The sequence below is a fragment of the Chiloscyllium punctatum genome, chromosome 19, assembly GCF_047496795.1.
Source record: "Chiloscyllium punctatum isolate Juve2018m chromosome 19, sChiPun1.3, whole genome shotgun sequence".
NCBI lineage: Eukaryota > Metazoa > Chordata > Chondrichthyes > Orectolobiformes > Hemiscylliidae > Chiloscyllium > Chiloscyllium punctatum.
The window spans coordinates 85,695,114-85,718,075 of NC_092757.1; the positions used below are offsets into that span (position 1 = coordinate 85,695,114).

The 22,962-nt window shown below is 47.1% G+C and overlaps 1 protein-coding gene across 4 annotated transcripts in view; it reads right to left on the reverse strand.

The window, feature by feature from the left end:
• The window catches only part of nxn (nucleoredoxin), a 234,454-nt gene that overhangs the window by 52,918 nt on the left and 158,574 nt on the right, over positions 1 to 22,962 (reverse strand). For 2 of the 4 annotated variants that reach the window (XM_072589942.1, XM_072589941.1), the window contains exons 2-6: positions 20,831 to 20,883; positions 14,603 to 14,720; positions 14,329 to 14,462; positions 11,795 to 11,895; positions 5,554 to 5,660 (exon numbers count right to left, since the gene is read on the reverse strand). In XM_072589942.1, the coding sequence (XP_072446043.1) occupies positions 5,554 to 5,660; positions 11,795 to 11,895; positions 14,329 to 14,462; positions 14,603 to 14,720; positions 20,831 to 20,883 (513 nt within the window). The remainder of the gene's footprint in view (positions 1 to 5,553; positions 5,661 to 11,794; positions 11,896 to 14,328; positions 14,463 to 14,602; positions 14,721 to 20,830; positions 20,884 to 22,962) is intronic. The other 2 variants (XM_072589940.1, XM_072589943.1) reach the window with 1 other exon arrangement.

A 22,962-nucleotide genomic window follows, 5' to 3' on the forward strand; every position in this document is an offset into this window, starting at 1 on the left:
TCTATGACTCTGATTGATAAACAGAGCCATGAGAATGCAAGAGCAGAGTATTCATACTGGAACCGAGCAAATCACTGGGCAAGCCTCAAACTGGAGAAATGTGGACAACTTCAGGGCAGGCACCTCAGAAAAGACGCAAAGCCTTTGAATGGATACTGCGGGGGTTAATCCAGGATGTTAACAGGGATGACGAAATTCAGTCCTGGAAGAGAGCAGACTTTTCCCTTAGACTGGAGAAAGTTAAGACCAAATGATGTCACAGTAGTGGGCCATTCAGCCCATTGAGTCTGCTCTGCTATTCAATGAGGTTAAAGCTGATCTGATAACACTCAACTCCACTTTCCTGCTTTACCCCTGTAATCCTGGATTCCCTTACTGATTAAAAGTCTATCTCAGCTTTGAATGTACTTAATGACCTAGCCGCAAAAGATGTTTAAAGGGTAGCTCATCGGGACTTGCAATGTGATGAGAGATATTGACGGACAGATGGAGAAAACGATGGGTATCATCTAGAAAGGGAAGGGAAAAAACACTGTTCATCTTTCGATGGAGATCTGTGTCACTTGCTCCAAGTGGATGTCAGATCGACTCTGTGAGCAAATCGAAAAGGGAGGGGGTCAGGCACCGGAGGTGGAGAAACTTTACAGGGTGACGTACAAAAACAGGGTAAGGGGCTAACCACAACCCGGCGTCTCTCAGAGGCAGGACATCAGCCTCAATCTGCTCCTAATGAGTCTGGTCTTAGCCTTCTCCGATCCAATAGTCACGGCTTCAGCCCCAGTGGCATCTGGTAAACCTCCTCAGTAATACAGAACTTCAGTTTTATTTCAAAACTATATTCATAAAAGTCATCTATAAGAACATACAAAAGTTCTAAATCATGTATGTACAGCTTTTGCTGAAAACAAACTGGAATTTTGACATTTCTCAGAGATTGTCTACAGTTGCAAAACAATATCAAAGACATTTCCTACTTATGCAGGAAACGATTAATGAGGCACCAGGAGGGTGTGACAACTGATGGATCCTTGACATACTTTAGAAGGAAGACCTCAGAAGGTGGTCTTTCCCCACTGTGCCTCAGCACCAGCTGCCCCAGGCTTTAATATGTCCCTCAGCACGTAGTCCTGGAACTCGGAATGTGCCAGTCTACACCACTCGGTCAGGGTCAACTCCTTGCTCTGGAAGACCAACAAGGTTCGGGCAGACCAAAGAGAGTCTTTCATTGAGTTGATGGTCCTTCAGATACAGTTGATGTTTGTTTTGGTGTGTCCCCCAGGGAACAGCCCATAGAGCACAGAGCCGTGTGTCACGGAGCTGTTTGGGATGAACATCGACACAAATCACTGCGTCTTCCTCCAGGCTTCCTTCACAAAGGCACATTCCAACAGGAACTGGGTGACAGTCTGTACCCCGCCCCCACCCAGCAGCTGCTTCGAGGGCAGTGTGCGGTGACACAGACTGGCCGGGCCTACATGAAGGGTCTCACAGGGAGTGCCCTTCTCTCCACTAGCCAAGCGATGTCTTGCTGCTTAGTGGAAAGTTCTGGCGGTGAGGCATTCTGCCAAATTACTTTGACAGTCTGTTCAGGGAACAACCTGAGAAGATCCACCCTCTCCTTTTCCCTCAGGGTTTGGAGAACATTACATGCTGACCACTTCCTGTGGTCAAAGGTGCTTTCCTGTAAAACTATTTCCATGAAGGGTAGGTCACACAGAACCGTCCAACTACTGGCAGTGTTCCACGGCACCAAGGATAGACTCATCCTTTGCAACACCTGGGACAGGTAGAACCTCAGTACGTTGTGACACTTGGTGTGTGCGTACCGAGGGTCAATGCACAGCTTGATGCAGCCGCACACAAAGGCAGCCATGAGGATGAGAGTGGGCTTGGGTACGTCCCTCACCCTCCTTAACCAGAGTTGTGTACATGATACCCCTGCAGACACAGTCCATCTTAGACCTCCAGATGCAGCGGAAGACGAAAAACTCAGCAGGTCTGGCAGCATCTTGTGAAGAGAAATCAGAGTTAACGTTCCAGGTCCGGTGACCCTCCCTCAGAAGTGGAAGATGGCTCAGAATTGCCTGCCAGCTGACAACCCAGGTGTTTACCTGCAGCGGAGAGGGGGCGGTGTACTCATAAGCCCAGCACCTGTCTCACCTTGGCAATATGCCACTCCCACGTTATTGTGAGGACGGAACAGTACAGCCTCAGAGGAGGCGGGGTGGTGAGAGTTGTGGGTGTGGGATCTGAAGTTGATGTGGGCAGGGGTCCGCTTGGTAAGATGATTCCCCACTTTCGTACATACACCCCCAACACCACTGTCCATTCCTCTGACTGTACAGACCAGAGGAGATACAGAATTTCTGATGCAAGAACACAAGGACAGTGCTACTGTAGGATTCCTCTGTTGGTGCACAGAAACAAAAGATTTTCAATCAAAGTGTTTTGGACAAGAACAGCCAAGCCATACCCCCTGCTGCTAATTAGCTTCCTGTAGTTGGTTTTTGCTCCGTGCCCAGCTCCAGCCCCAACAATGGAGCTGGGATTACACTACACTCAGAGCACAAACAAATTACTGGTCTTTCAGTCAAACAATAGATAATAGACAATAGGTGCAGGAGCAGGCCATTCTGCCCTTCGAGCCTGCACCACCATTCAATATGATCATGGCTGATCATCCTCAATCAGTATCCTGTTCCTGCCTTATCGCCATAACCCTTGATTCCACTATCCTTGAGAGCTCTATCCAACTCTTTCTTAAATGAATCCAGAGACTGGGCCTCCACTGCCTTCTGGGACAGAGCATTCCACACACCCAGCACTCTCTGGGTGAAGAAGTTTCTCCTCATCTCTGTCCTAAATGGTCTACCCCATATTTTTAAGCTGTGTCCTCTGGTTTGGGACTCACCCATCAGCGGAACCATGTTTCCTGCCTCCAGTGTGTCCAATCCTTTAATAGTCTAATAATAAGTCTATACCAGGGTTTATCACCCACACGAGCCAGTAACTAACCATCAAAGTATTTCTGACCAAGATTATGAGTCACGCCCAACTCACTGTAAGGTAAATTCCTACCCATTTCACAGAGTGATCAAATGCTTTGATCTGAAATGTTGGTGATCATTGATCTAATTTCAATTGCATTTTGTCAGAGGGTTTCATCACGAGTCACTGTTCAGATTCCCCCCGGCCCACCAGGTGTATGATCACACAATGGGCTTTTCCCATTGGAGTGAAGAAGGATGAGAGGTGACTTGATAGAGGTCTACAAGATGTTGAGAGGCAGAGAGTGAACAGACAGAGACTTTTCGCCAGGGTGGAAATAGCTTTCATGAGGGGGCATAATTTTAAGGTGATTGGAGGAAGGTTTAGAGGAGATGTCAGAGGGAGGTTCTTTACACAGAGAGTGGTGGGTGTGTAGAATGCAGTGGTAGTAGAGTCAGAGAGATTAGGGACATTGAAGTGACTCTTGGATAGGCACATGGAAGATAGTACAATGTCAGGTATGTAGAGCAGCCTGATCTTAGAGTAGGTAAAAGGTTGGCACAATATCAAGGGCCGAAGGGCCTGTACCGTGCTGTATTATTCTGTGTACATCAGCTTGTCCCAGTACACCCTGCCAGACGCATACAGCAACAGAAGCTCAGACACCAGTGGTCGCTTCCTTTGTGCATTGAACCTCATGCCACTGATCATTGCCAACACTGAAGTGAGCTGGAAGACTCTGTTTGACGGTGAACAGAAAGTTCCAGCATTGCAATGGCTTTCTGAGCTGCACCCATCCAGGCAAGTGGGAAGTATTCCATCACACCCCCGACTTGTGCCTTGTAGATGGTGGACAGGCTTTGGGAGTCAGGAGGTGAGTTACTCACCTCTATATTGCTAGACTTGGAGTTGCTGTTGTCGCCCCTGTATTTATATGGCTGGTCCAGGTCAGCTTCTGGTCAATGGTGAACTCCTAGAATGTTGATTCTGGGGTACTCAGCAATGCAATTGCCATTGACCATCAAGGGGCGATAGTTACATTCTCTCGTTTGAGTTGATTATCACCTGTCTTCCTCAAATTGACATGCTGTCCACCCTGAACATTGAGGACTTTGTTCAGATGGTCCTTGATTTAGGACGTAGGAAAGGCAATGACCGATATCTGAAGAACACATAATTAAAGGGCAACTCCAATGTGTGTGGGCTGGAATATAGAGGGATGGGAGAGGTGTTAAAGCTAGACAGAGTTCTGGTTAGATTCCAATTGCAGTAGGGAGGGTATTGAAAGCCTTAAGATTAGAGTTCGACCCTTCAGGAGTGATTTCAGGAAGCAGTTCTCCACACTAAAGCCAGCTGAAATTTGGAACACTTGTTGAGGCTGGGGTTAATTGCAAACAACAAAACTGAGATGGACAGATTTTCCTTGGCCATGGGATATTCAGGGTCATAATCCCAAGGTTGGCCTATCGGTTTAAACCAATGACCAGGCCAGACCCAACTGAATGATGGAACAAAAATACAGAGAACGCAGGAGAAACTCAGCACATCAGGTGCGACTCTAATGTTGGAACAGGCTTGAGGGGCTGAATGGCGTCCTCCTATTCCTGTGTTACGGGCCTACCTTTTATTCATTCATGGGATGAGGGTGTCGCTGGCTGGGCCAGTATTTAATGCCCATCCCTAATTGCCCCAGAGGGCAGGTGAGAGTCACCCACACTGCTGTGGGTCTGGAGTCACATGTAGGCCAGGCCAGGGTAAGGATGGCAGTTTCCTTCCTTAAAGGGCATTAATGAATCAGAGGGGTTTTTCCCTGACAATGGCTAATCATCATTAGCCTCCTAATTCCAGATTCTCACTGAATTCAAATTCTAGCAACTGCTGTGGTGCGACTCGAACATTGGTCCCCAGGACATTACCTTGGTTTACTGGTATTAACAATCCAGTGACAATACCCTAGGCCAACACCTCTGCCAAAAGGTAACCCAGTAAGATGGTTTCTACTCCAATTTCTACTCCAAATGTGTGTTGGCGGGTGCAATGAGTTCTACTCACTGGTTACTCCACCCTGCAGTGGCTGGCTGGACAAGGACAGAGACAGACTGGAGCCAACTCAGCGGGCAGTTTTAAACAAATCCGCTGCACATTTTGGGGTTCAAGCATGATGTCTGTGGAATTAACATTTTGGGATTCCCATAGCAAACTGTACAGCAGCTCCTCACGTCTGTGCGGTCAAATCAACATTGGAGAGGAGATGTAAGTAGCGATTTGAAAAAGGAGAGAGTGAGGACTGCAGATGCTGGGGAACAGGGTGGTGCTGGCAAAGTACGGCCGGTCAGGCAGCATCCGAGGAGCAGGAGAATCGTCGTTTCAAGGTTAAGCTACTCATCAGGAATGCAGCACTTCCTCATTCCTGATGAAGAGCCGATGCCCGAAACGTCGATTCTCCTGCTCCTCGGTTGCTGCCTGATTGGCCGTACTTTTCCAGCAACACATGTTTTGACAGCAATTGAAACAACACAATATCAGACCGGCCGGGTTACCATGAATGATGTTCGCTACATGTACCTTGTATGCCGTAATTCCAATTGAGCCGTGACCTTCTGGCTTCATCGGTGTACGGTACAGCTAACCACGGCATCTCGTTAAAATACTGTTTAAAGGAGTCTTCTGACCTGAGGGATAAAGAAGGGCAGCACTGAAACAGTCTGGTGTGTTTTTTTGCAAACGGTTATGAGTTGATGCAAGGGGTGGAGTAGGGGGGGGAATGCAGTTCAAGAGGCAGCAGATGTTGTTACCACCAATACTCTGGATGGGATGCCCCTCAGAGGGTTGGCACCGATTCGATGGGCTGAATGGCCTCTTCCTGCCCTGCAGGGATTTGATGACCCTCTGCCACATTCCTCCTGAGGGTTTCCCTCCTAGCCCAGCCACCCACCATTGTCACGAGCTTTCCTCCGTGACATTTTACTGACTGCTTCCCCCAGACAAAAGCGACTGAGGCTGGGGCACGGGTAGGCTGATGGGTATGGCCAAATGCCCAAGCCCACAAAAATAGGGAGTGCCCACCTCCTGCCTCTCTGGCCTGATATTTATTCATTTACGTGGCGCCGACCAGCTGCCAAAGCCCCAGCAGACTGCCAGCAGTGTTTTGCGCAGTGACACCAAACATCGGTGACGGAGAGTGATGCCAGATCCTCTGTACAGCTTCTCCAGCTGAAAACAAGGACACTGCTTGCCCAACGACCTTTCCCCTTCACCCCTGCTGTCAGGACAGCCAACTACCTGTGGTGTCTGCAAACAGGAAGTCGTGGGCTTCTAGATTTTACCACACTTAGCGATCGTCAAAGCTACAATCTCTTTATTCTAAAATGACACAAAATGCTGGAGAAACTCAGCAGCTCTGACAGTATTCAGGGGCAAAAGAAACAGAGTCAACATTCGCTGTTCTAAAGTAGGGCCACACTGGATTTGAATCTCTGTTTTTCTCTCTCTCTGAGTTTCTCCAGCACTTTCTGCTCCCTTTTCAGATTTTCAGCACCAGCCGGACTCTGCTGTTATTATAACTTATTTATTTTGTTTAAAGTTCTGGCAAAAAATCGATCTGTAGCATCCATTCTACTCCTCTCTCCACAGGTGTTGCCTGACCTGCTGAGTATTTGCGGCATTTTCTGTTTTTTATTTCAGATTTCCAGCTCCACCGCATTTTCCTTCAGTAACATGTTTCACATCTTTACCTGTCACATGATCATCCTGTTTTTCGCGTGCATCATCACCATCTTTTTTGACATTTAATCTCCCCTGCCATCCATCCAGCCTTTTGTTATAAAAACATCCAGCACAGAACAGACCCTTCCAGCCCAATCAGTCCATAATCCCAAACTAAATTAGTCCCACCTGCCTGCTCCGGGCCCATTTCCCTCCAAACCTTTCCCATTCATGTACTTACCCAAATGTCCTTTAAACATTGTAACTGTACTCACATACACCACTTCCTTGAGAAGTTCATTCCACATACGAACCACTCTCTGTTGTCCCTCATGTCCTTTCTCTCCTCACACTAGAAATGTACCCGCTAGTCTTGAAGTCCCCCACCCTAGGGATAAAAACATCAGCCTTACCTACAGCCCTCATGACTTTATAAACCTCCAAAAGGTCACCCCTCAGCTTCCTACGCTCCAGGGAAAAAAGCTCCCTGCCTCTCCTTGTAACATGTCACATCGAGAGGGAATGGGCGTTACAGTGGTTAGCACTGCTGCCTCACAGTGCCAGGGACCTGGGTTCAATTCCCGCCTCGGGCGACTCTCTGTGTGGAGTTTGCACGTTCTCCCCGTGTCTGTGTGGGTTTCCTCCGGGTGCTCCGGTTTCCTCCCACAGTCCAAAAATGTGCAGGTTAGGTGAATTGGCCATGCTAAATTGCCCGTAGTGTTAGGTGTAGGGGAACAGGTCTGGGTGGGTTGCTCTTTGGAGGGTCGATGTGGACTTGTTGGGCCAAAGGGCCTGTTTCCACAGTGTAGGGAATCTAATCTAATGGAAAGGTTTGTCTGAATGAAGATGGCTAGTGCAGTAATACAGGGTAGTGGCGAGACCCCATCTAGATTACTGTGCACTCTCTTGGTCCCTTTATTTATGGAACATTCTCACTGGTGTCTTTATTGTCTGTTAAAAAGCAGCAATTGTGAATTATTTCCCAGCTCATTTGAGATCTTCACTAAAGAAATAACAAGATTGGATCCTGGTTGGGGAAAACACACCTGCCTTTCATCTTATCTATAGCCCTCATGACTGTATAAACCTCGAGAAGGTCACCTTTCAAACTCCTGTGAAAAAAGTCCCAGTCTATCCTTTTAATTCAAACCCTCCAGTCCCATGTAGACCAGAACCATCTGCCCTGGTGGGATTTGAACCCAGAACATGAGCCATGTTTCCGGATCAATAGTCTAGCAATAATACCACTGGACTATTACCTCCCTGTAATACCACAATACTTCAACTTGTGTCACTGCTCAAGCAGAACAGAGTCGACAGAATGAGAGTAAGGTCAAGAAGTTTTGGATTATGGAGTAAAGATGGAATTGAGGTGCCAATCAGTGATGAACAGCTGGCTCATTTTCTGAGGTGAGCATTGTCTACTGTTGTGTTGATTGAGTTACACCCTGACTGGTTATCTCAAGGGGCTGAGTGGCCTCCTCTCAATCACACAGGGTTATGGGTTAGCTCTTCATCATTCGTGGGATGTGAACAGTTGCCCAGAGGGCAGTTAAGAGCCAGCAACATTACTGTGGGTCTGGAATCACACGTAGGCCAGACCAGGTACGTTTGGCAAGTTTACATCACTAAATGGCATCAATGAATCGGATGAGGGTTACACTGATAGTGGAGGGCGCTAGCTTTTGAATCCAGATTTTTAATTGGGTTCAGAATTCACCACCTGTTTTGGTGGGATTTGAACCCATGATCCACAGAACATTAACCAAAGGTTCTGGATAACTACTCCAATGATATTATCACCGCACCAATGGATATCAGAGCTGCTGCATCTCGGCTAATCCAAATGTAGTCCTCAGAGGAAGAAGCAGCCAACCATTTTCTTAACAACACGGTCCTATTTCTGTATTTATATTCACCAGTTTATCAGGCTTGAATTTCTCGGGCCTGGAAATTTGGAAAGGATTGTTTACTCACCCCGCTGCATCATGGGAAGATAAATGCAATCGATGTCTCTTCGTCTGACAACAATACAAATTTATAGTGAAAATGTGTCAAGCAAAGTGACCTCGGTTGCATTTATCTTCCCATGATGCAGCAGGGTGAGTAAACAATCCTTTCCAAATCAAATTTATAGTGAAAATGTTTTTAAATGGTGCAGTATCGGAAGTTTGTGGAACACAAGAATTGAAAGCTCTCAATCCCAGAGACTAAGTAGTCAGGTCAGGGTGTGCAGCAAGATGGCTGTTGTTCTTTTAATTCTCTTTAGCCTCTTCCTCCTCCTTTTACTGACAAACAACTAGTCCTTCTGGCACGTAGGTCTTAAAAGAGAGTGCCAAAATCCCAATGATTTATGCACAGAATACAACACAAGGCAGGCTGAAACCTGACATTTAATAAGTATGTCTGTTGTTCAACAGCTGCCAAGTTATCTCAAAGCTGTCCAGCACAGGAAAAAGCTTATGTTTATAATTAAAGTCACTGGTTATAAATACTTGTGAAAGAATGTGAGGACCAGTGCTGGCCTTATACCAGCCCCAATTCTGACCTTCATGTTGCTTTCATTGCAATGTCAAGCACAGGTATTGGACATTTCTTCCCTACTCCAGCCCATCCTTTATCTCTCACTGTCTTTCTTTCTCACACACAATTGCTCAGTGAGAATACAATAGGTTAGGCAAGGGGAGTACACAGGACCTGCAATGTCAAGGGTCACAGGCAGACAAGAACATCAGCACTTTCACGTTCTCCTTCAGGTTTTACACCCTGACTGTTCCCACCTCCCAACATTCCTGGGTCAAAATGCTCAAGTTCCCTTGACAACGGCACTATTTGAGTGCCGACAGCACAATTAATGGTAGGATCCTGGTTAGTATTGTTGAACAGAAAGACCTAGGGGTTCAGGCATATAATTCTTTGAAGTTTGCATCATTGGTAGACAGGCTGATTAAGAAGGCATTTAGCATGCTTGTCTTCATTGCTCAGATATTTGAATATTGGAGTGGGGAGGCACGGTGGCTCAGTGGTTAGCATTGCTGCCTCACAGCGCTAGGGACCTGGGTCCAATTCCACCCTTGGGTGACTGTCTGTGTGGCGTTTGTGTGTCCTTCCTGTGTCTGTGTGGGTTTCCTCTGGGTGCTCTGGTTTCCTCCCACAGTCCAAAGATGTGCAGGCTGGGTGAATTGACCATGGAAAATGCAGTGTTACAGGGATGGGGTGGGATGCTCTTCAGAGGGTTGGTAGGAGTTTGATAGGCTGCTTCCATGTTGTAAGGATGCTATGATTCTAGCCTATGGGAAGTCATGTTGAGGTTGCACAGGTGAGGCCTGTCACAGGAAGGACATTATGAAGCTTGAGAGGGTCAGAAGTGATTTAGCAGGTAGATGGAATGGAAGGGTTGAGTTATAGGGAAAGGCTGGATAGCCTGAGACTTTTTTCACTGGAGTGTCGGAGATTGGAGAGTAACGTTATGGTGATTTTTAAAATCATGAGGTGTGTGGATAAGGGGAATAAGAGGTGTCTTTTCCTTAGGGTAGGCGATTTCGAGACTGGGGGGCATATTTTCAAGGTGAGAGGAGAAATATTTAAGAAAGACATGGGGGCAACATTTTTACACAGACAGTGGTCAGGGTGTTGGATGAATTTCTAGAGAAAGTGATTGGCATGGGTACAGTTACACGTTTAGATGACATTTGAATAAGTACATGAATAGATGTGTTTGGAAGGATATGGGCCAAGCGCAGGCAGGTGGGACTAGTTTAGTTTGGGATAATGGTCAGCATGGACTGTTTGGGCCGAAGGGTCTGCTTCCACGCTCTAGGACTCTGTGACTCAAAAAGGTGGCTCACTAACACATTCTCAAGGGCAGTTAGGGATGGGTAATAAATTCCTGTCATGGCAGCAACACACACGTGCAGGATGATGATGTCGAATAGGCACAAGTGGGATCGGTAACTGCAAAAGTCTCTGTCGAGTAAGTGCCGTGTCTTCTACCGACTGACAACCATGTTCTGCGAGACTGCACCACAGAGTTGGTTCCTATCTGGCCCTGCTAGCCCAGTCAGGAATCCTGATACCTTAGCGATTTGAAATAAACTGAGAAATCTAAACATCAAGTAATGAGTTTTAATTGAAACTGTGAACAATTTGTTGGATGGTGAATGGAACACAGAGGCTCCCTGCAGAGCAGAGAAAGCTAAGGGCAGATCTGATCAAGGTCTTTGCAATTCAAGAAGGAATAGATTTGAGTGAATAAAGAGAAACTATGACCAACGGGTGAGAGATCGATGAGCTAACCCTAACCCTGTCCCTAACTCTAACTCTATCCCTAGTGCGGCTGTTGGGTATGCTATGTTGGATAAAAGACCCAACTTCCAACTCATCTCAACTGTTCTAGACCGTTCCATTTGGCAGGCTTGAACTTCTCGGGCCTGGAGATTTGGAAAGGATTGTTTACTCACTCTACTGTGTCACGGGAAGATAAATCCTGTCAAGGTCCTTTCGCTTGACAAAGTGGCAAATTAATAGTGAAACGCGCTTAAATAGAGCAGCATCGGAAATTTGAAGGGACACGTTGTGTCGGCCACAAGGTTGGAAGCCATTACGTTGTAGGGTCTAACAGATTCAAAGGGAAGGTTTGTTAATGGCTATTCTAATGACCAGTGGCTGGTTCAAGAATGAAAACCAGATGCGAAATCACAACCTACTATAGGATTTGGGTGTAAAAGGGTTTTTGATGTGCAAAATATCACCGACTCCTGCCTTAGAACATTACAGCACAGTCCAGGCCCTTCAGCTCTTGATGCTGTGCCAACCTGTGAAACCCATATGAAGCCCATCTAACCTACACTATTCCATTTCCATCCGCATCTTTTTACAATGACCATTTAAATGCCCTTAGAGTTGGTGAGTCTACTGCTGTCGCAGACAGGACGCTGCCCTTGGAAAATGGCAGGGTGCTGAGCTTCCAGCTGAGGGTCGCCCGGCCTGAAACCCATTCTCACCCTGCTCTAGGTCAACCAAGCGGGACATGGCTGAAGGAGCTATGCTGCTGGAGGAACCTTAGCACTGAACCTGTCAGAGGGAACGGAGTCTACTTTACCTGTCAGCACTGACGAAAACAATCTCAAACTTGTGTCCCATCTCTTTGATTTTCCGATATGTCTCCACGAGCACCCGAGTGAGACTTCTGCAAGGAGGGCACTGTATTCGAAAGGAGAGAATTAATGCAGTTAGCAGTTGGGTTCTGTTACTCTGCACCGATACTGCGCAGAGCTTTCTTAATCATTAAAAACACTTCCAGAACACTATTACACGTCACTTATTTTTTAATGTTTTCTGTAATTGCCAACATCTGGCAAACACATCTCCTGGTCCTGGGATCTTGTATTTTCATTGTATTAGCTAGTGCCAGTGAGAGGGAGCTGGCCTACTGGGGATTTCTCAAAGGGTTTCGGGTCACGCTGGAATGTGTTCAAAGTCCAATCAAACGTCTTCCTCCTCAGCCCCTCTCTCTCTAATGTGCTCTCCAAAGGTACTGACCCTGCTGTACATTTTTGTTTTAAAAGAGAGCTCTGGAAGTGTATTTGGCAGTTCGGTTCAGCAAAACAGTGTCGCACGGTGACTAAGAGGTGAAGAGGGGCGTTTGAGTATTACTCGGGGGAACTGTCTCTGGACAGTGCCCCCCCTCCCACCCTGCATGAACATCAGCCCATCCCAAAACGCTGGTCTTCATACGTTCGCTTACACCACGTTCCGTTCCCCCTCCGTCATTTAGTCACCCCCTACATCATCTCGCAATCCGGCAGAATCTCGATTTTAAAACTCCCCTTCATGTATTTGCAACCCCTTATTGTCTTAACTCTACCCATCCCCATCATCTTCAGCACAACCAACTGCGCCCGCTGGTATTGGCAAGGGCACCTCCAGGTGAAATGGAAACAGAAAATGCTAGAGAAACTCAGCAGCATCTGCGGAGAGAGAAACAGAGTTAACATCCCAAGTCCTTTATGATTCTTCTTCTGAGCTTCAGCTGGTCCAGCCTAACTCTCTGGAATTCCCTTCGTAAATCTCTCCACATCTCTCCCTCCTCCCTTAAGTTGCTCATCAGACCAACGTCTTGCAGCAACATTGTCTGACGCAATTGTCAGAGATGTAGCTTGATAACGCCCTTGTGTAACCCCCTGACCATAGACATAGGAGTAAAAGCAGGCCATTCAGCCCAGTGAGGTGAAAGTGAGTTCTGCAGATGCTGGAGACTAGAGTCAAGATTAGAGTGGTGCTGGAAAAGCATAGCAGGTCAGGCAGCATCCGAGGAGCAGGAAAATCGACGTTTTGGGCAAAAACCCTTCATCAGGAATGTCTTTAATCTTGACATTCAGACCTCTGATTCTACTCTGCTATTTTGTAGGGTAGTTGTAGAGTCACAGAATCATAGAGATATACAGCACGGAAACAGACCCTTTGGTCCAACTTTTCCATGCTGACCAAATATCCCAACCCAACCTCGTCCTACCTGCCAGCACCCAGCCCATATCCAAGAAACCCTTCCTATTCATACACCCATCCTTTTAAATGTGGTAATTGTACCAGCCTCCACCACTTCCTCTGGCAGCTCATTCCATACACGCACCACCCTCTGCGTGAAAAAGATGCCCCTTAGGTCCCTTTTAAATTTTTCCCCTCTCACCCTAAACCTATGCCCTCCCCCACCCCAGTGTGGAAACAGGCCATTTGGCCCAACAAGTCCACACCAACCCTCCAAAGAGTATCCCACCCAGACTCATTCCCCTCCCCTATTACTCTACATTGGCCCCTGACTAATGTCTCTAGCCTACACATCCCTGAACATTAAGGGCAATTTAGCATGGCCAATTCACCTCACCTGCACATCTTTGGACTGTGGGAGGAAACCCACACAGACATGGGGAGAATGCGCAATCTCCACACAGAGAGTCACCCAAGGCTGGAATCGAACCCATGTCCCTGGTGCTGTGAGGCAGCAGTGCTAACCACTGAGCCACCGTGCCACCCAAGTCTCCTATGCCTTGGAAAAGCTGGTCCGAATGAGACAAAAGGAATGACCCAAGACCTCGAAAGTGGATGGAATATTAGCAGCAGCCTGGGATGGGGCTAGCATTGATCTGATCATCATGGAATAACACTGGTTTATTGGAGAGGGATGTGCTACAAACCCTCTCAGATGATCTCTTTGTGCAGATGAGTCTAGGTTTGAAACTGAAGGTCACCACAGCTGATGTGAGAAACGTCCAAGATCTGGACACTGTGAACGGTGACCAGGGAGGAGCTAATTACTGAAGGCGCTGGAATCTGTACAGAAAACACCAAATGCTGGAGATCACAGTGGGTCAGGCAGCATCCATGGAGAGAGAGCAAGCTAATGTTTTGAGTCTAGATTGCTCTTCATCAGAGCTCTCTCTCTCTCCATGGATGCTGCCTGACCTGCTCCGATCTCCAGCGTTTTCAGTCAGGAAGGGTGACCAGTCTAGGGACCCCAACCCAAGTCAACGCCTTCAGGAGGAAATGGGAAAAATACAATTGGGAACAGGAATGCGAACCCAGCCATTACTCAAGCACCAGTCCCGTACTACAGGAAATGGCAGATTCCGGCCTTACCCAGTGTGCAGAGAAGTAGACACCAACGTAACTGCCATCCAGTGCAGTGCTGTCCACGACCTGCCCGTTGTTCTTGATCAGTGATCCAGCCATTACCTCACCAAAGGATTTGGAGCCCCACGGAAACTCCGACCCTGCTCGGGTTAACAATCTGGTTAGTGCAGTTACCAAACCGATCGGGGAGCGCGTTACTTGTTGGTGCACCCGCGGCCAGCTGAAACAGTGAGGGTGGGGGGATAGGGGGGTGGGTTGGTAACCAGGCTGTCATCCCTACCTAGAGGATCATCCCGGATAATCAGGTGGCCGTTCCTGCTGATGGTCCTTCCCGTGCTGCCCTCTATGAAAATTAGTGACGGAACATTGGTCACTTTATACTTGCTCCACAGCTTTATCTGAAATCGGAGAGCAGAAACAAATGAAACAAGGTCAGAACATTTAAGCTGGTCATGCCTCCTGTCAACCAGCCTATACTGAATATCGTGTAGAATTCCTGCCAGCTGCACAATGTGACTGGCTGCTGGGTTTGGAAGAATGGGTGAAGGAGACCATTCTGTCTGGATATATCACTACCTGGTATGGTAACTGTACCATTCAAGATTGGAGACAGTTACAGAGAGTGGTGAACTTGGCCCGGACAATCACAAAGGCCAACCTCCCATCTATAGAATCCATCTACCAGGCCCGCTGTCAAGGAAAGGCCGCCAGCATTCTCAAAGATCCATCCCACCCTGGCAATGTTTTTCTACAACCTCTACCATCGGGGAGAAGGTACAGATGCCTGAACACACGGACCAGCCGGTTTCAAAGCAGTTTCTACCCTACTGTTAGAATACTGAATGGACTCACAAACTCTTAACATTCGCCTGGACCTGTGTTTTTGTTTTTGCTCGGAGAAAGTGAGGACTGCAGATGCTGGAGACCAGAGTTGAAAACTGTGGTGCTGGACAAGCGCAGCAGGTCAGGCAGCATCCGAGGAGCAGGAGAATTGACATTTCGGGCATAGGCCCTTCTTCAGGAATGAGGCTGGTGTGCCAAGCGGGCTGAGATAAAAGGTAGGGGGGAGGGAATTTGGGGGAGGGGTGCTGGGAATACGATAGGTGGAAGGAGGTGAGGGTGAGGGTGATAGGCCGGAGAGGGGGTAGGGGCGGAGAGGTCAGGAAGAAGATTGTGGGGAAAGAGGGCGGGGCTGAATCCGGGGGTTGGGACTGAGATAAGGTGGGGGGAGGGGAAATGAGGAAGCTGGAGAAATCTGCATTCATCCCTTGTGGTTGGAGGGTTCCTAGGCAGAAGATGAGGCACTCTTCCTCCAGCCGTCGTGTTGCTATGGTCTGGCGATGGAGGAGTCCAAGGACCTGCATGTCCTTGGTGGAGTGGGAGGGGGAGTTGAGCCACGGGGGTGGTTGGGTTGGTTGGCCCGGGTGTCCCAGAGGTGTTCTCTGAAACGTTCCGCAAGTAGGCGGCCTGTCTCCCCAATGTAGAGGAGGCCACATCGGGTGCAGTGGATAAAGTAAATGATGTGTGTGGAGGTGCAAGTGAATTTGTGGTGGATATGGAAGGATCCATTTGGGCCTTGGAGGGAGTTGGGGGCGGGGGGGGGGGGGGGGGGGCGGGGGGGGAGGTGTGGGCGCAAGTTTTGCCCTTCTTGTGGTTTTGTTTTTGCCGCTGTTTACCTACTTCTCTCTGCTACTTAACTCTGTGATCTGTCTGTATTGCTCGCAAGACAAAGCTTTTCACTGTGCCTCGGTACACATGACAATAAATTCAAATCAATTCAATTCACTTCATTTCCCATCCCTGCCTGTTCCCTCCCTGAGGGCAGCAACAATTCAGCTCAGTGGTAATTGTCGTCTGCTGCACTGTTGTTCCACCCTCACATCAAGTTCCCAGTCAGAGCTGAATTCTTCCAGTCTAACTTCCCAAGGTGGAGTTTCATTTCCACAAGGAGGGAGGATCAATGGGTATCATGCCAACAGGTTGCTGGGTGCCATGATGCGGATGTCAGTTCCCTTGTACAGAACCTCCCGAGCCAGTTTAGTCCTGGGGGCAGCGAAGGGAGAGAGAAATTAAGCAGGGGTTGATGCACTAAACATCCCCATTAAACAGCAATAACATGTCTTTATATGACACAATCAGACATCCCACTGTCAAATCTTGGGAAAACTAGAACACAAAGTTTGGAATCAACCACTATTAGAGAAGCTGATGGAAAGCTTTGTTAAAGAAGTAGGTTTTTGTGAAATAGCTGCAAATTCTTTTTTAAAAAGGAGAGACATTAAGTGATTTCAGGGCCACCTCCTAACTGAGAGCTTTTGTTTTCAAAATAAAACTCACTCAGTGAACCCAGGCTGTCCTCTAGACCTTTGGAAAGCTTGGGTTTCCACCAATTTGTCAGTCATTCTGTTTGGCACTAAGCCAGCAGGTAAGTAAGAAGGCAACTGAGCCTTCATTCAAAAGTGTAGACGATTGAATGTGGGTTCGAAGATCTTTTGTAGCTACAGTAAATTACTGTATGCGTGAATGATCAAGTATTGTCAGGGAAGACAACAAGAGTTCTACATCTTGTGAACCACTTGATGAACAGAATATTGAAGAACTGAGTCTTTGATACACTTTTCTCAAATGTCCATTTGAATGGGAACACAGATATAGCCCAGAATTTTAAAAAAAGGAAAACTATAAACACATCCCATCACTTCGCAAATTAATCTTGTTTGTTGCTCGAAGACTCAGAAAGCCCCAGGCTCATAGGAACAGGAGTAGGCCATTCAGCCCATCAAGCCTGTGCTGCCATGTAATGAGGCCATGACCTAATTCCATTGACCTACCCTTGGCCCATATCCCTTAATACCCTTGCTTAACACAAAAAAGATGCTAGCTTTAAAATTAACAACTGACCCAGCATTCACTCGCATTTATAGAATTCCAGACATCTACCATGCTTTGTGTGTAGAAGTGCTTCCTAACATCTTTCTTGAACAGGTTGGTCCAAATTCTCATCACTGGATAAGTGGTGCTGGAAGAGCATAGCAGTTCAGGCAGCATCCAACGAACAGTGAAATCGACGTTTCGGGCAAAAGCCCTTCATCAGGAATATTCCCGATGAAGGGCTTTTGCCCGAAACGTCGATTTCGCTGCTCGTTGGATGCTGCCTGAACTGCTGTGCTCTTCCAGCACCACTAATCCAGTATTTGGTTTTCAGCATCTGCAGTCATTGTTTTTACCAAATTCTCATCATATGACCCCAAATTCTAGAATCCCCAATCAGTGGAAATAGTTTATCTTTATCTACTCTGTCTTTTCCTGTTAATATCTTGAAGACTTTGACCTTAATCTTCTAAGAGAACAGGCCTAACTTATATAATTTCTCCTCATAAATTAACTCCTTAAGTCCAAGGATCATTCTTGGAAACCTATGTTGTACTCCCTCCAAGGCCAATCTCCCTTCCGAAGGAGTGGTACCCAGAACTGCTCACAGTACGCCAATGGGGTCTACCCAAGGTTAACCAGACGCAATCAGATATAAATGGATGACAGCTGGGAGGTTGCAAGGAGCAAGAGTGCCCCCTTCAGTTTGGGAGTAAAATCTTCAACCATATGTGATCCCTGTTGCTGGTTGCTATGGGTTACCCCAAGGCTGTCAGTTGTATTTGGTTTTTGTCTTGACATAGTGAACTATGTCTTGACACAATCTTTCACATACTGAACCTGCACAGGGTCCGGGGAAGATTCACCAGAACAATACTGGGGCTAAAAGAGTTAAATTATATCAGCAGTTCCAAATCCTCACAGCACCTAAGACTAACAAGGCTGCTCTAATGTTAGAAATGTTGGAAGACCTTCTACAGAGTAGATACCCAGGTACAAAAGAATGAAAAACAGGAGCAGGCCATTCGGCCCCTCAAAGGCTGCTGCAGCATTCAATGGCTGACCAGAGGATGGCCTCAACTCCACATTCCCTTTTGCCATCCCACAGGACTGATCAAAGACTTGTCTGATTCATCCTGCAAGATGTTCAGTGACCTAGCCCTTGCTGCTCGCTGTGGGAGGGGGCTCTACAGATTAAAGACCCTCAAAGAAAGGAAAAACTCCCCTCCATCTTAAATAGGAGAGCCCCAAATCTGTACTCTATCCTAGTTCCAAATACCCTTCACACCTCCTTGTAGCACCCACCTCAGGACCTTGTGTTTTCCGTTCCTCTATACTGTGAAGAGTTTAGGGATGACCAGCACAATCTTTCCCTAAGAGACACTCCCTTCATCACTGGAACCAGTGAATACACAGAAACAAGTTCCTGGTGTGGGGCATCGTAAAACAAGGATGCGCATTCCCATAGAATTAGTGCTGGGTCATTTACAAGTAGGGTAGCACAGTGGCTCAGTGGTTAGCACTGCTGCCTCACAGTGTCAGGGACCTGGGTTCTATTCCAGCGTCAGGTGACTGTGTGGAGTTTGCACATTCTCCCCGTATCTGTGTGGGTTTCCCCCGGGTGCTCCGGTTTCCTCCCACAATCCAAGGTTGTGCAGGTTAGGTGAATTGGCCACGCTAAATTGCCTATAGTGTCCAGGAATGTGTAGGTTAGGTGCGTTAGCCATGGGAAATGCAGGGCTATAGAGGAGGGGTGTGGATCTTGGAGGAATGCTCTTTGGAAGGTCAGTGGGTGCTGAATGACCAGCTTCCTCAGTGTAGGGATCCTATGGAGTGATCTCAGGAAACATGCTTTCTATGTGAAGTGCAGTAGAGACCTAGAACTCCCTCCCCAAAATGATTGTAGCGTGGGAGGGGGGGTTTCTAATGAGTGATTTAACCTTGCGGCAGGCAGACTATTTTGTAGGAACATAGAAAATAGGAGCAGGAGGAGGCCATTCAGCCCTTTCAGTCTGCTGTGCTATTCAATATGATCACAGCTGATCATCCAACTCAGTCCCCTAATCCTGCTGTCTTCCCCATACCCTTTGGTCCCTTTAGCTCCAACAACTTTATCTGTCTCCTTCTTGAAAACATTTAATGTTTTGGCCTCAACATTTTTTCTTTGTTTGTTAATTCTACAGGCTCCCCACTCTCTGGGTGAAGACATTTAGAGTCATAGAGTCGTAGAGATGTACAGCATGGAAACAGACCCTTCGGTCCAACATGTCCATGCTGACCAGATATCCCAACCCAATCTAGTCCCTCTCCACATCTCAGTCTTCAAAGGTATATCCCATATCCTTAAAGTGTGACCCCTGGTTTGGGCCCAGGTAATAAGTGATCATGAATAAAGACATGAAGGTAGCAGAATGGGGACAGAGCGAGAATATGGCTTTGAAATAGAGGATCAGCCATGATCGTAGACAATGGTGGAGCAGGCTCAAAGGGCTGAATGGCCTACTCTTGTTGCTAGTTCTCATAAAATGGCAAGTAAGTTCGAAAGGCTGGTTTTCCTGGTTCCTATGTTTGGAATTCTGAAAGAGATGAGAAAGAGCATTGGAAAGTAAAGAGAGTGCAGGTTCATAACTCCTTGAAAGTGGAGTCGCAGGTAGATAGGACAGTGAAGGAGGCTTTTGGTATGCAAACCTTTATTGGTCAGAGTACTGAGTACAGGAGTTGGGAGGTCATGTTGTGCCTGTACCAGACATTGATTAGGCCACTGTTGGAATATTGCGTGCAATTCTGGTCTCCTTCCTATCGGAAAGATGTTGTGAAACTTGAAAGGGTTCAGAAAAGATTTACAAGGATGTTGGCAGGATTGGAGGATTTGAGCTATAGGGAGAGGCTGAATAGGCTGGGGCTGTTTCCCTGGAGCATTGGAGGCTGAGGGATGACCTTATAGAGGTTTATAAAACCATGAGGGGCATGGATAGGGTAAATAGGCAAAGTCTTTTCCTTGGTTGGGGGAGTCCAGAACAGAGGGCATAGGTTTAGAGTGAGAGGGGAAAGATATAAAAGAGCCCTAAGGGGCAACTTTTTCACGCAGAGGGTGGTATGTGCATGGAATGAGCTGCCAGAGGAAGTGATGGAGGCTGGTACAATTGCAACATTTAAAAGGCATCTGGGTGGGTATATGAATAGGAAAGGTTTGGAGGGATATGGGCCAGGTGCTGGCAGGTGGGACTAGATTGGGTTGGCATTGACGATTGGGACCGAAGGGTCTGCTTCTGTGCTGTACATCTCTACGACTCTATCAGTCTATGTCAGGCTCAGTATTCACCCATGCGCTGGAAAAGAAAACTCTCTCTCTCAGCTGTTAACGGAGCAGAGTAAATGTGAAGTAAATTCTGGCAGAGATTGCCTTAGCCAGGGCGAGTGCTGTTACAAGTGTAAGTCTGTACAGATGGGTTCCTGACAGTTTAATTGCCCACTGTAGCTTCGAACTAGCCCTGCAGCAGATGGCGGAGTGGAAATGCCACATGCCAACTGAGCTATGTTAGTCTTCCATTTGCCTCACCTCGTCCCAATCTGGTGCCCGATGATGGGGCATTAAGGGTGCGATTTTTAAACTGGGTGCAGAGACTTAAAAACAAACCTGCACAACTTTAACTTCATTCACCGTCTGGTTAAGCCCCACGATTAAGCGCTCTGCAAATGAGGAAACTTGCAATCAAAAAAAAATCCATCTGGGCCCTCACGCTATCCAGAAATCACTGACAGATGTGTGAATTCTTCACTCCCCAGAGAAGGCTTTTAAAGTTTTAAATGAGACAAACTTCCTAAACCCTTCGATACGCAGCATGAGAGAGATTGCCGCAGGCAATTCACGCGTGCACTACATTTCCTATTTATTAAAGGAGGTCTTCGAATCTCACCTTAATGCAGTGAGAAAATCCTTACATGGGCTAAGTAAAAACACACTCTAATTTCCTTCCTTCCTCTGCAGTCTCCCCCCTCCTGCCCAGCACCCTCCCCCCCCCACCCCCCATAACCTTTTATTTGCAAAGTTTACAAGAATTTATATATTTGCAAGTCAGGGCAGGACACAGTGGAATTCATTCTGGTGTCTGGCTTGACAGACCAGGGGGAAGGGCTGGTTGGCAGCGACTGGGGGCTATTTCTCATCGGAAGGGCCCAATTTGACCTCTGGTGCAGGAGGATGAGGCGAGCTGGGCCCGCAGAGATATGAATGGACAGTAAGGCAGTGGATGTCTCACTCAGGATGATGAGCTTTCCAGCCTCAATGTGGAACCTGCAGCAAGAGGCACATCCTCCTCAGGCAAGTCTTTCCAATCGAGGGCTGGTCAGGAGCCAGAGTCAGTAGTAAGTAGGGGTCTCGGTTTTGTCGGGAGCAGTGGCCATTTCTGCAAAAGGACTCTTATCAATGTTTGTTTAGATGCACCATAGAAGGCATTCTATTTGGATGCATCACAGCCAGGTGTGTCAACTGCTCTGCCCAGGATCTTAAGAAACTACAGAGAATTGTGAACACAGCCTGATCCATCACCCAAGCCAACCTTTCACCCACTGACTCCATCTACCTTCCTCGGGAAGGCAGCCAATATCACCAAAGGCCCCCTGCCACCCCAGTTATAATATCCTCCAACTCTTCCATCGGTCATAAGATACAGAAGCTTAAACACATATACCAACAGGTTCAGCAACAGCTTCATTCTGACTTCTGAATGGATCTCTCTAATTTTAAGTTTAATGTTGATCTCGCTTTCTGTCCACCTTCTCTGCAGCTGTAACATTGTACTGCTCGCTCTGTTCTATTACCTTAATGCATCTTGTATGTATGATCTTCCAGTACTGCACACAAAACAAAACATTTCACTGTACCTAGGTACATGTAACAACAGTAAATCAAATCAAAGCAAAAAAGAACCGACTAATCCAGGATGCTGGGCATGCTCACTGACCACATCACGGAATTATTACAGGGAGGCCATTTGGCCCATGTAACTGTACTTGCTCTTCAAACAAGCATCAATACCTCATGCCAATCCCCTGTTTCCCCCCCATACTCTTGCACACTGTTTCTGCCCACACAGTTACCTGATGCCCTCTCAAATGCCTCAGTTCGAACCTGCGTCCATTACACTTCCAGACGTGAAGGGTAAAGTCACCATAGTTGAATCGCATCAGAGAGAGAGAGAGATGACAGATTTAGCCTGAGGGTCAGTACACCTCAGGGGAGAGGAGAGATCAAGAAGGAGAATCTATCATGGTAATCTCAGCCAGGACCGGAATTGAATCCATGCTGCGAATAGCATTCCACACCGCAAACCATCCGTCCATCCAACTGAGCTAATCTCTACCTGAAGAAAACATTACAGACGGCATCTCCTAACATTCACTTTTAATGAGGTTAAGTTAAACCCAACTTTGCTCAGAAGTACAACTAAAGAAACATCTACAAATGTTCAAATGTTTACAAATTTACAAGTAACTGCATAAAATGACTCGCGATCAAAGCAAAGCTGGAGCACATGAAGTCTCAAGTGGAATGTATCAGAAAATGGACTTGCCTAAATAGTCTCCAATTCACAGCAACCTGCCTCGAGAACGCAAGCTCCATTTTCCTTTGAGAGATTTCTGACAGTAAAATAACTGGATCTTCTATATTATTTTCTCGTGCAGCTACAATGCCCACAACTGAGTGGCCAATACGTTTTGGGCCTACCTCGCCCTGACACATCCTCACAGCCTCCTGTGGAAATTCGG